This window comes from Episyrphus balteatus, chromosome 3 (assembly GCF_945859705.1).
Source record: "Episyrphus balteatus chromosome 3, idEpiBalt1.1, whole genome shotgun sequence".
In the NCBI taxonomy this organism is placed as follows: domain Eukaryota; kingdom Metazoa; phylum Arthropoda; class Insecta; order Diptera; family Syrphidae; genus Episyrphus; species Episyrphus balteatus.
The window spans coordinates 124,033,379-124,046,639 of record NC_079136.1 but is presented as its reverse complement, the minus strand read 5'-3'; the positions used below and the strand labels follow the sequence as shown (position 1 = coordinate 124,046,639).

The 13,261-nt window shown below is 29.5% G+C and overlaps 1 protein-coding gene across 1 annotated transcript; it reads right to left on the bottom strand.

Moving 5' to 3' along the window:
* Window positions 1–5,491: 5,491 nt before the first annotated feature.
* On the bottom strand, window positions 5,492–11,425 carry LOC129914677 (brain acid soluble protein 1 homolog). The gene is made up of 3 exons (XM_055994012.1): window positions 11,169–11,425; window positions 5,848–6,116; window positions 5,492–5,688 (listed from the first exon to the last, which is right to left on the bottom strand). Exons 1-3 carry the CDS (start codon window positions 11,192–11,194, stop codon window positions 5,537–5,539), a joined length of 447 nt encoding a protein of 148 aa, XP_055849987.1. The 5' UTR covers window positions 11,195–11,425; the 3' UTR covers window positions 5,492–5,536.
* Window positions 11,426–13,261: the final 1,836 nt, after the last annotated feature.

Genomic DNA, 13,261 nt, shown 5'->3' with positions numbered 1-13,261 from the left:
TCGGTCTCCACGAGGACAACGAAATGCTTGAGAAATTTGGACCGAAAAATACTCAAAAATTGCAAAACTTAAATGAAAAAAAAAGCAAACACGCATCGCAGAAAGACATGCAATGACAAAATGAACAACAAAAACAAACAAAAAAACTCAAAATGTCATTTTTCCACACACAATGAATGTCCCCGGCAATTGTTTGTGTGCGAAAAAGAAGTTTAGACTTTCAATTTCGTTGTGCCGAACAGCGTACTACAGAACGAAAAGTTGAACGAAATTTTTGGTTTACCATTTCGTTGTTTCATTTTTGTATGGAATTTTTCGTTTCTTATCAGCAGCGTACTAGGCTTTAATTTTGACCAATTGAGGCTATCCTCTCCTAAAAATAAAATGTACTTCGATTGAATAATTTGCCTTAAAACAACTGTTCATTGTTTTCCGCTAGCCCATAAAGTTAAAATAAAAATCGTTTTTACTTAATAACAGTTTTAACTTTTGAATTAAAAGTCTTCCTAACCTCAGGCAAACGAATCGCAAAGTTCTGTAAAAAAAATTGCATTTGAAAATATAATTTTTTTTTAATTTTGTTTTAAAATTGTATGGGAATTTAAAATACCTCTATTAAAATAGTAAAGACAAAAAAAATAATTTTGGCGATATTTTGGAATTCGTCCGTTTTCAGGTATTAATCAGCGGTTTACAATATAAAAAACATTCAGTTGTATTTATTCGATTAAGCCCTGCTTTTTCAATCGTCAGATAGACTATCAGAAGAATAAATGTCACTATAAAAAAAAACTTTTATTCCTAGGAATAAGCTCTAACTTAGGTTTATCTAACTATTCAAAAAATTAGCCCTAAGTGATATTTAATAATAATATTTAAATTGCCTTAGATAAGGTTGCTTACATTACTTCTATAATTGGCTGGCCGTTGATGATTAACAAATCGATAGTTGTTTCAAAAAATGCAACAGATCTAGCAAATTTAGTATTCACAAAATACTGTTATATTCTGTAAGCAAACAAAATTCACCAAATTTTATCAGACGAATGTATTGAACTGGAACATTGCAAACAACTAAAAAGATTTGAGAAATGATATCCTTCTTTAACATTTTGTCGATGACGAATTTTATCAACAGAATTGACCTCCACACAGCAAGGCCACAGAAAGCTTCCCTATTTAAAACATATTTTATTCACTTCATCATAGAAAAAAAAAATAGAAGATATGGCTGCTTCTTTTATTTGCTGGTAAGCAGTGTCTTGCCCTTAAGATATTATTTTTGTGTACCTACCAGATTCAATTTCTTTTAAAAAGCTTTGAATATAATAGGTACTTATCCGGATTGTGTTTCCATACAAAACTCTACACCACAGCTCAACTAATATTATCGAACGAATCAAAATAATCCTAATCCAGCATAGCGTTCGCTAAAAATATGACCACATCCCCAAAATATGGTAAAATAGTTTGTTTGAAAAGCAAACATTTTGTTTACTTTTAATTTTCGTTCATGTTCTAAAACTTCAACATTTTGAAAATAATCTTACTCAAGAGATTTCAGTATCACATAACAAATTCTTTTTTAAGTTCTGAGTTCTTGGGGGGGTCATGACCCCGTGACCCCCCCCCCCCCCCCCCCCACCTCTGTATACGCCGTTGATCCCGATTCTAACTATGAAAATAGTTTTTAAAAAAAATAGTTAAAAATTACAATTTTTTTTCTGTGAGAGAGTGAATATCATGGACTTGGATTTATTTTTGACATTTCAATTTCTTTACATCCAAACGTATTTTTTAAACTAGTGAATAATATTGCCGTAAGTCTAAATAAATTTAAACTGCTAACTTGAGGTCTGTTTAACTTTATAAATCCAGATGTAAAATTAATTTTCACAGTGTTCATGTGTCAAGTATATGTATTTTGAAAAGGAAATATAAGATAAATGCAAATTATACAAAATATATTGTGTAATCACATAATTAATTTATAGTGAATAATATGAAAAAAATAAATCTTTGAAATTATGAAATTCGGATTTGACATTTGAGTGAATGGATTTCAAACCCAAACTAAATCCAGAGTACTTAATATGGCCGTAAGTTTTCCGTGTATTTCATAAAGGCTTGAGTCCATCCCTTACATAACGAAAAGTTGTTTTTTATTTTGCGATCCATCGCTCATTTACTTAAAAATCATAACTCAAAAATCACGAATTTTGAGTCATTAATGCAAAAGTGATTGGAATGAAATAACTTGTGACAATTCTGTTACAAACCAACACAAATCCCACAAAACCTGTATAAACAATATTTTGTTCTTTTGAAGCTTATAACATAATTTTTAAATATTGCTTTATCGAAATAGTACACCATATTTCTAATAAATGGCACCAATAGTTTTTAATTGGCAGTTAAGTTGAAAGTTCGGATCCTTTTGAACATTGGCAAATATGTGTAAAAATTACGAAATTCAGAAATTATGTTTTTTTTCCGGATAAATTAATAGGGTTTTATTTTTGGATTTTGGGAAAGTACCTAAAAATAAATACTAAATAGTTTTTTGTTCAAATTTTTACATATATATACAAAAATATTTGATTTAAACTTATATTTTTTACTCCGTACATTTTGAAATAACTATATGTAAATAATGAAGATATTGAATATTTTTTAAATACATATGATTTATTTTAGTTAAAGGCAAGTCGTTTGACATTATTAATTTTAAAATTTACGATATTGGGTTGCTAGGGGTTAAAAGTTGATTTTAAAATTACGAAAACATCCTTATTAAAAGGTTTAAGTCTCCAAATGAAGTATATGCCATTTAATTTATTTAACAATAAATAAAGAATTTTTAGAATTTTATTTAAAAAATTGTTTGCACCATTTTTTAAAAAATAATTTTTTGTTTAAAAAAATTTTCAAAAATAAATTTGTTTTAGCGTTTTAAGGAATTTCTTTTTGAACATAACACAATTTCAAGCAAATCCATTAATCCGCTTTGAAAAATGGATTTTTCAAAAATAAAAAACAATGTAATATTTTTTTTTCAATTTGTCTTATTTTAAATGTTTAATAATATTTTAATTAATGTAATGTATTTAAAATAATGTGTATGTACAAAAATTTTCGTTGTGATCGGTTTAGTGATTTACGAGAAAGTCAGAAATCATGAAAAAATCCAAAAAATATTTTTCTGTATCAAAAGTAGGATCTTATGCCATAGTGCATGTACCTATTTTTTTTTTTTTTAAATTTAAATCGTTAGAGCCGTAAAAACAAACTTTTTCATTTTGTTCATGAATATGGCAAGTACCGTTAGTTTTAAAGCCTAGTACGCAGTTCGAATTAAATTTTCAGTCCAAATGAGGTAAATGTCGGAGCGGAAATTTGTCCGATTTCATACGAATCGAAGAGTTTTTACCTGTCGAAATCACACCTCGAAGCAAGATTCGTATGAAATCGGAGAATTATCCGCTCCGACGGATACCTCGCTATAGGGCCGTTTAGCTCGCATACATTTTTTTTTTTACAAAATTTAGCGGCTCTAAAATTTATTTAAGAATTTCAGCCGTGTTGTGCTCAGATTCAAGTAGAAAATCACACATTCTTTTCCAAATATACATTGTCTATCTGTCACAACTAAGCGGGCGAAAAATAAGTCACGAAAAACGGAAAAAAATCAATCAAAAAATATGATTATTCACGAACACAGCCGGAAATAAGTAAATAATTAAAAATAAACCTCAAACATAGAGAGCGCCACAAGATCATACATAAATATCACTGCCATCTAGTTTTTAAATTAGAAAACAAAACATTTTTCTACAACATTCTAGAACATTCAGCACAACGGAAACGGATATAAGGCCATTTTGTCGTTTTAATTCAAATGTAAAAAATTCTTCAACCGTCTTTTACAATGAAAAACAAATAAACATATGTATCATATATCCCACCTGAAACAAAAAATCCCCATTCCCCCAAGCAATAAAACGTCATCATCCCTTTTCATTGATTTTGCTTTTATTTTCCACCACATTCTTCTTCTTGTCTTACAATTTTTGTTTTTTTCTTGTTTAATTTTGGGAACAAAAAAATTCAAATTCAATTTTTTTTTAAGTACGACCAAACCAATAGAAAAGAAAATTCGCATCTCAAATCGCATCATCTTCTTTGTAAAAAAAAATTCATTTAAAAAAAAAAATAAAAAAAAAAATATGTATAAAGTTATAATTATTTTTTTTTTTAATAATAATCAAAAATAGGTAGGCAGTATTTTTTTTACTTTTTTTTGTTTTTTATTGATGTTCAAAGTTTGTATTTCCTTATTTGCTTGTCAATAAATAAGTAAGTTTTTTTTTTCCTTTTTTTTTATTATTTTCGATTTTTATTTGTATTTTTTTTTTACGCAACGTAGACTTAACTTGATGAATATCACCAAAAAAAAGCCTCTCGTCTGTTTATTGTATATATTTTTTTTTTTACAGAATTCTTTTTTTTTTATATGTATATTGATATAATAATTCATCTATTGAACCTTTCTTTTTTTTGTTTTTACTTGTTTTTGACACTTTTGCTTCTTTTTTTTTTGTTAACATGATTTTTTTGTTTTTGTTCTTCACAATAAAAAAAAAGAGGTCGTATAATTATGATTTTTTGTTTGTGTTCTCTTTTTAAGTAAAAAGGAAAAAATAACCTTTAAGAATGAGTTGTAAGTTTTTATATATACTTTTTTGTTTTTTGTTAATGTCCTTATAAATAAATTATTACAATACTAAAATTTTACAAGGAATTCTTCAGGACTCAATTTTTGTTTTTTTCTTTTCTAACGAACAACACATTTTTAAATTAATCCTTTTTTTTTTGTCAATTGGAACAAAGAAGGTGGCAAAAGGGATTTTCGTTTTTTACTTTTTTTTCTTCAAAAAGGGTACATTTTCATATAGTATATATGTACACAGACATGTTGGCATTTCTTTTATATAACATATATAACTCCTTTTTGTTTTGTTTTTTTGTATTTTTAGCCATCTTTTTTTTATCATTTATTTTATACTTTTATTTATCAAATTTCTTACAGGTAAGATCGGAAATAAACAATCGTTACTTTTTTTTAACTATATAAATGTATGTAATATGTTATCTTCTTTTACATGGGGGCGCGTAGGAGGAATATTTCTTATTTTTTTTGTTATATTTTTTTTTTTATATATTTCCTGAGGAGCAAGAGCTTAGAGGAGAAGAAGACAGTTTTTGTGGTTGAGACTTGGTTTTTGTTCTTCTTCTCCTTTTGTTTGCTTTAGGAAATATACGCTTGTTTATACATACATATATAATATTAAAAATCATACATATATAAGAATTATTAGAAAAAAAAAAAAAGTTTCTTTCGTTTTTTTGTTTAAAAAAAAAAATATTTGTTTGTTGTTTTTTTTTGTTTTATCTTTTATATTAAAATTATTAAGTTTGTGTTTTTTGTTGGTTTTTTGTGTGTTTTTTTGTTTATTTTTTATTATATATTTATATTTTAAGCCGCTACTTCAGTTGCATCTGAGCCATTGGTGACATCTTCTTTTGTTTCTTCCAATTTGGCTTTCTTTTCTGGTGTGGCAGCTGTTTCGTCTGTTTTGGCATCGGCTGCAGAATCGACTTTCCTCTTCACAGCTTCAGCGGGAGCATCTAAAAATACAACAAATAATTTAAAATATCAAGTTAATTAAATTGTTAATAAGAAATTTGAATAAATAAATTTTTATATCGAAACTTGTTAAGAAAAATAAATTATACAAGTTTTTTTTTTTTTTTTTTTATTTTATTTTTTTTAATTATAAAACTAACCTGTTGAGTCACCATTTGTCTCTTCTGCTTCAGCATCGTCTTTCTTATCGCCATTTTGCTCTTCGTCTGTTGAGGGTGTGGAATCTTCATCTTTAGCATCAACAGCAGCGTCAGTGGATTCAGCGGCATCGGCAGCTTCTTTGGGTGCATCGCCGTTTTCTTTTGCCACTTCCTCAGCAGCACCATTTTCTGTGGCAGTCTTTTCAACCGATTCTACTTTTTTAGCAGCATCGACTTCTGCGACCTCCTTCTCAACAACTGGGGTCTCTCTATAAATAGAAAAAAAATATACATTGTTATAATTTCATGTTGTTGTTTCTAGGTATAATTGTGATTATAATTTTGTAGGTCAAAATAATGGTTCTTATCATTCCATGTGTTTTTTAATTGATTTGGAACATGCAAATATACTTCATTGCACACGTCAGCAACAAGGAAGTATGTCGCATGTGGCGCGGAATGATTATCTCATTCACACCAATGAATTTATCATAAAATTTTTGATGAAGAACTTATGAAAGCAAACACTTAACATATGACAAAGGTGTAGTTTTGGACTTTAGGAAAAGTCGCAACTCCCCTTTTGGGAAAAAATGAAATATTTTTGTTTTTTTTCTTTTTATAATTAACATTCTAATGAAGAAGTAATAAAACAATGCAAACATTTTACATTTTACATTAATTTTAAAACCTTGTAAATTATAATGCTGTCAGGTAAAGCATTCCAACGGCTTAAATATGAAGCTGCACCAGTTTACTTGACTGTACGTTCAAAGTTGGGTTCAAGGTAAAACAGATGGGTATTCATAGTGAGGCGGGTGTAGTACTACTTTTTTGATTATAACAAAAAAAAGCGATAAACGAAAAAAAAGCAAGCGGTATTTTCGATATTATTCAAGATGCATGGATTCCGGGTAATTGCATAATCACCAATCAATTTTATTGCTCTGTTTTCTACTCGATTGGATTTGGCTCAAAGATGTTTAAGAAGCACCTGACCAAATATGTTAATAATACTCTAGCTTAGGACGGATGTACGCTTTCTAAAGTGAAGCCAAATCAGAAGATATTTGAAACCCAAGCATTTAGCAGCATTTTGTGGCCACTTGAAATTTGTTGTTGTTCAAGATTATTGTTTAAACACATCCCAAGTACGATTGATTTATAATGGCAGAGAATACAGTTACAAGCAATGAATTGTACTTGGTTTTCACAAATCTATTTTTAAAAATGCTGCCAAATCAGAATTCAATGAACTTATCATACACAACGTTTTATCTCGACATCAAAGAAGCAAAAGGACGTGAAGTTTTAAATTAATATTGCGGTTTAGTTGTCGGCAAAACAATTTAGGGAATAAAGTTTAGATAACAGAAGGATTTCATTGATACCAAAAGCACGTGTTTTCGCTAAAAAAAAAAAAAAATCTTGATGCCAAACTCTATCAAATGCTTTGAAAAAATCATGCGCAATAATTTTGCATCCTCCAAAGTAATGTAAAGATTGGTTTTGCTTTTCACTGAGATATGCCACCGAATCAGCAGTTAACCTTTGGCTTAAATCATGTACAAATAAGTATTGTTTGTATGAAATCCGTAAAAGATAGTGGGAATAACTAGTGCGCCAAAAGAAAGCATTATCGAAGCGTAAAATTGGTTCTTTTTCTTTAACAAGGTGATTTTTTTTGGCATATCCGTATGTGCAGTAGAAGTTTTCTTGTATTACAAAAACAACAATAAGCTGCCAATAGGAAGAGAAGTTAAATCTAACTGCATATTGAATTTTGTCAGTACCACTCAGTAAAATATGAACACAGTCCAAGTTGCTTTTGGGCGGTTTCATGAATCAAAAAGTGATTCAATGTTGACATTTGGAAAAAATTTAAGATTTACCTGCAATTTGCTTAATTTGAGTGACACTAGACTTAAGAATGGACATGGCTTTATCGTGAATCGCATTTTCAGATGGCACAAAAGCTACCTACCTACTTCGTGTTTTCAAAATAGAAAGGAGGAAAATGTTTGAAGTTTGTGGTCTTTTTGACTAATTTGAAAAACAAAATTCTTCTATTGCCAATTCAAACGCTTAATTCTCATAGAAATACATCAACTAAATAAATCGACATCAATACTGCCCATAATCTCGTAAAGGCCCTAACTACAAAATTTTCGATTTTAATTTTTTTGTATATTTGGAGTTAGGGCAGTCTCTGGGATATCCTCATTTATTTTTTTAGCCTAGGTCTTCATCAAATACGTCAGAAAATTCAAAATGTACTTTTGATTTTTTTCATTTTTATATGGAAATTGCGATATTAGATTTACTGTTTCCCTCTATAACTCAGAAGTAAGAAAAGTGTAGTTAGGGCCTTTACGAGATTATGGGCAGAATAGGCTTGTCGCTTTGAGCTTCAATAAAATACTTATTTACTCGTACTCGGCATTGTTATCGACATCTTTTGGTCACTAATGTTGTTAATGTAACTGATATAGCTTCAACAACAGTGAAATGAACTTGGAAGGCCTATATCTTAGAAACTGCTCTTGCTCAGTAATTGAAAGGTAGAGAGGTCAAATAAAGCTTGAATATTGGTTTTCGTTATCAAGGAATCATTTTTAGTACAAAACTTAAAATTATTAGGTATATCAGTTTTCCTGGTAAAATAATTCTCGATGCCTATACCAACTAGAAGTGCAAGTTTTTTCTGTACTATTCTCCTATTTTTTTGTTCTTTTTAAATTACTTAATAAAGAAATAAAGTGCTCAATTTTTCTAATTTTTGGAAAATGAGTTGTCTTCATGACAAAATCAACCTATACGAAATACATAAACATTGTTCGTAATATCAGACGTTGAGAAAGAATGTGTTCAAACTTAAAAAGTGTCGATTTTGAATTAAGCCGATAGGTATTCGAGTTTGCAAGGTCAAGTTCTACATTCGTCGTTATCAAATTTATATATTATGTTTCATTATGTAAATTTAGTTTTATGATTTTCTTATTTTACTTCTAAAATATCGTGTTTTTTCTCAGTTGTGACACTATCTTTTTCCACGTGCGATATGTCAAACTTTCAAGTAAATGAGCCTGGAATTATAAAAATAATGCATTTACAAATGCTAGAGATTTAATAAAAATTGGCCGGATACTGGTGAATGACATGGAACAATCCTAATTGATAGTGTTATCATTATTTATTACCTATGTTGCCATAGGCATAACTATACCTGGTTGGTTTGTAGGTAGATTCCCAAGAGAAAAATATTTTGAACACAAAAAAGTATGTTTGTACATTATATACAAAACTTTGCATAGATATGTACATATACATAGGTTAATTCCTTATATGCCTACTAATATATAAATGTATGTATGTTAAACAGAAACCTTTTGTATCCTTATATGACCTTGAAAGCCACCTCTATGCTCTTTAAAACATAATTTTTTTTTTTTAAAGGTGAATATAGGCATTTTAAGTAAACGAACTCTAATAAAAAAAAAAAACACAAAATCCTTATACCAACTACCTTCCAGCCCCTCTCTTCACCAATTCCAAAAAAAAAAAAACCTAACAAAAAAATTTATGAGCTTGGTTCATGCGCTAAGGAAATTTCGAACAATTCACATACATACAAATTCTATGAAAAAGAAAACCTCATTTAAACATAGAAATTCTTGGTACCTAAAATCCAATTCTTCAGAATAAAACCGGCCGGCTCATAGGTATATACCTACTATACGACTATGAAGAAAAAACCAACAGTTAAAAAGTCTTCATGCGCAGTATTTATGCTTAACATAGCGTTTTCCTTTTTTTTTAAAAAAAAAAAAAAAAGAAATAACGCCAAAGCCATAGTTAAAGGCATTTGTGTATTCACAAACGCTTCTTTTCTTTTTGGCTTGTTTAGCACAAACAGACCTTGACGTTGACCGGTAACGACCTTTTTTTTGAAAATTATCTTTCTTCAACTTCGTTTCGAAGTGTTTTCTCAACAACTCTTCTTGAATTTAAATGAAATAACAATACCATAGATATAATTAACTTGCTAAACAATAAAAAAAAAAAAAAAACCATAAAAAGCGGCAACAAAAGAAAAGAGAAGAAAAAAAAAATGCTAACATGGGTAACTACTTAAAAAAAAAAAAAAAAAAACTTGCAAACACGAACGAAAATTCAAAAATAAACACGAGAAACAAAGTTGGGAAAATCAGTTGTAACGAGTTGAGAAACTTGGAAAAAGTTACAAATCATGCTCAGAAGAAGGCAAGTACCAACCAACTTGGGTTTCGAATTTTTTTTCCCACCGTTTTTCTTTTTTAACCGCCAAGCAAAGAAACAGGCAAGCAGCAAACCAAACAGGCAAACAGCATTCCAGAAAGCGTCTTTTCTATATACCAAACAACTCCAGGTATATAAAAAAAAAACACACACACACCAATTGTAAAAATTCAATACACATACACACAAACAAACAAACCAAGCTGCGCCACCTGCCCCTCGGCAAATATCCAGTAGCGGTAACAACATACAAAAAAAAAATAACAATACACAAATTTTGTATAGAAAATTTGTTAAGCAAAAAAAACGTTTTTTTTTTTCTTACTTTTTTTCAAAAAAAAGATAAAAAGAGTAAAGTATAAGAAATTCTCGCTCACTCCTTCGACAAACGAAGCTTGATTAAAGCTTCTCTCATATACAAACGCAAAAAAAAACAAACTCAATTCTCTGCTATCCTTATTCCACTCAATGAAACTACTGTCTCCTTCTGCCAAGCGTCGATTTTCGAAATTTTGTACAGCAGCACAAGAAATTGCAACCGCAATTTTTTTTTGTTCGTTATATTTGTTCGTGTTTCGGTTTCGTTCCTTTACTAGCACTTTTTTTTTTTGTTACTCCGCTTTTTCGCTTCTCGATCTTTCTCTTGCTATATTTGCTACTACAAAAAATTTTTCTTCTCTACCCAACAACCACCTTTTTTCATGTTATACATACAAATTTTCATCATTTCATACATTTTATCACCACCACCGTGTTTCGCAAATTATACAGACAAAAAAAAAAAAAAAAACTTTGCAAATAACTGTATTTTTTTTTTTCATTAAGTTGGTGTTGAAATGATTCACTTTATTCCAAAAAGAGACGAAACAACGCAAATACATTTAAACTAAGTTTTTATTTTATATTCAAACTGACGCCATATTGCCGCCAAAATAACGTGTACAAGAAAAAAAAAAAAAAAAGCTGACAAAAAAAATGCCGGCGAGTCATTTTTTTTCTTTTGGTACTTTTTTTGATGAGAGGATGTATGTAACTTTACTCACTTGTTTTCAACTGCAACATCGGCCATTGTGATAAGTTATTTTTTTTTTTATTTGTATTTAAATTTGAAAAAGATGAATTTGGTTTTTGTTTAGTTTTTTTTTTTTTTGTTGAGAGTAAAAAAAAAAACTTTCTCTAAAATTTTCTTTTACAAATTTTTATATATATAATATATGTATAACCGTTAATCACTCTTTGCGCGAAAAATAGCAACTGACACGTCTAAACTGCTTCACTGAGTAACGTCGAATGAGAATGATTATTTGAAAATTTGAAATTGGTGAGAGTGTTTCACTGTTTCGTTTATTTCGTATCGTTCCTATGGACAGAAAATGCGTTTATTCTCCTTTTATTCTCCTCTCATACACAAATACATTTATAGAGTTTTGTTTCTATATACAATGGAGAGTGTGAATAATGTATGTATACACATAATTTATAAGTTGGGGAAAAATTGTTGTGTAGATTAATAGGATATGTGGCCGGTGTGTTTTTTATTGTGTTTTTTTCTTTTTTTTTTTTCTCATCTAAACTAAATGTTTTTTTTGTTGTTGTATTACCTTTCTCCTCTTTTTTCACACCCCGGTTCGTTTTTCTATAATGAATTGAGGAAGTAAAAAAAAGTAAATCGTTTTGTATGCATACGGTTGCTGGTGATAAGACACATGTACATACATTTTTTAGGTATATGTATAGGATATTTAAAGTGGAACATAATCAATTTTGTTGAGACTGTCGTTTTTTTTTTTTCCTAAAATTTTTTGAATGACAGAATAGTGGGACATGTGCTAGTGAAGTTTTTTTTTTTTTTTTTTTAAATTATCTTGTTGATGAGTTTGGCGGTCTTACTTTTCAGCTGCGTTTATTTTTCGATGGGTAAACTTGTGATATGTACCTATGAACTGTACCTTGTGCGTTATTAAGGTACGTATACCTACCTAGGAATAGGTATACCTACCTACTAAAAAATAGAGCTCTTCATTAATTATTGAATTCTCACAAAATTAAAATTATCCAGAAAGGGACCTATAAAAATTGAGTTTTTTATCTCCATAAACTATTGAAGTCGATGTCTTTCAATTAGGTTCCTTTAAGTATGTACCTTTGTACATTAGGGTGGTTCTTATTCGGAACAGGCAGTTGGATAGCCACCATCCGGTTGGAAATGTTGAGAAACAAATTCCCTAATTTGTTTAGATTTTTATTTGACTTCCTTTTCCTTCCTCTCCCGGATAACGTGAAATGTTCATTAGAGTGGAGCGTTTTTGGACTTTTCTTTCAGATCACTGCGTGCAACTCATGGTTTATGCCTTGTGCTCTTCTGAACATATTCTGATAATTTTTTTTTATTCGACAATGGAAAAATAAAAATCGGGAAGCCTCTGAAGATTGCTCGTATTTCACGAAAATCGATATTTTATGAGGCGTTAGAACCCATCTAAATTGACTTAATCTTTTTCATTTCACTACCAACTGCTCATAACTTATGCTGAGTGGTCCCTAGCACCAGATCTGATCCCCTATTTTGAGTCGTTAATGGAAAAAACGAAATCGGGAAGGCTCCGAAAAATGCACATTTTCGCAAAAATTCAGATTTTTTAAATTGTATAAAATCCCGCCTAGAATAAATTTCTTTTACAACTTGTTTGTAGGTATTTGCTATATTTGTTAGAACCTAATTGAACCTTATAATAAGCTATGGAGCACTCAAACTGAGAACTTTTCTGTAATAATGACGTCGTTTATGGGGGATTTAAGAAAATGCTACTTTAACATCCCTTGACCTATTTCAATAGAATTTTAAATTCTAATTCTACACTTAAAAACTTCGTTAATAATTTAATTTTTATATAAAACACTAACCTTTGTAACTGCATTTAATTTATGTCGATATTTTATTTCAATCCTTAGATATTTGACATTTAGGTGTTTCCATAATAATTAACGAAGTTTTTAAGTGTAGTACCTATTAGAATTTAAAATTCTATTGAAATGGGTCAAGGGATGTTAAAGTAGCATTTTCTTAAATACCCCATAAACGACGTCATTATTACAGAAAAGTTCTCAGTTTGAGTGCTCCATAGCTTATAAGGTT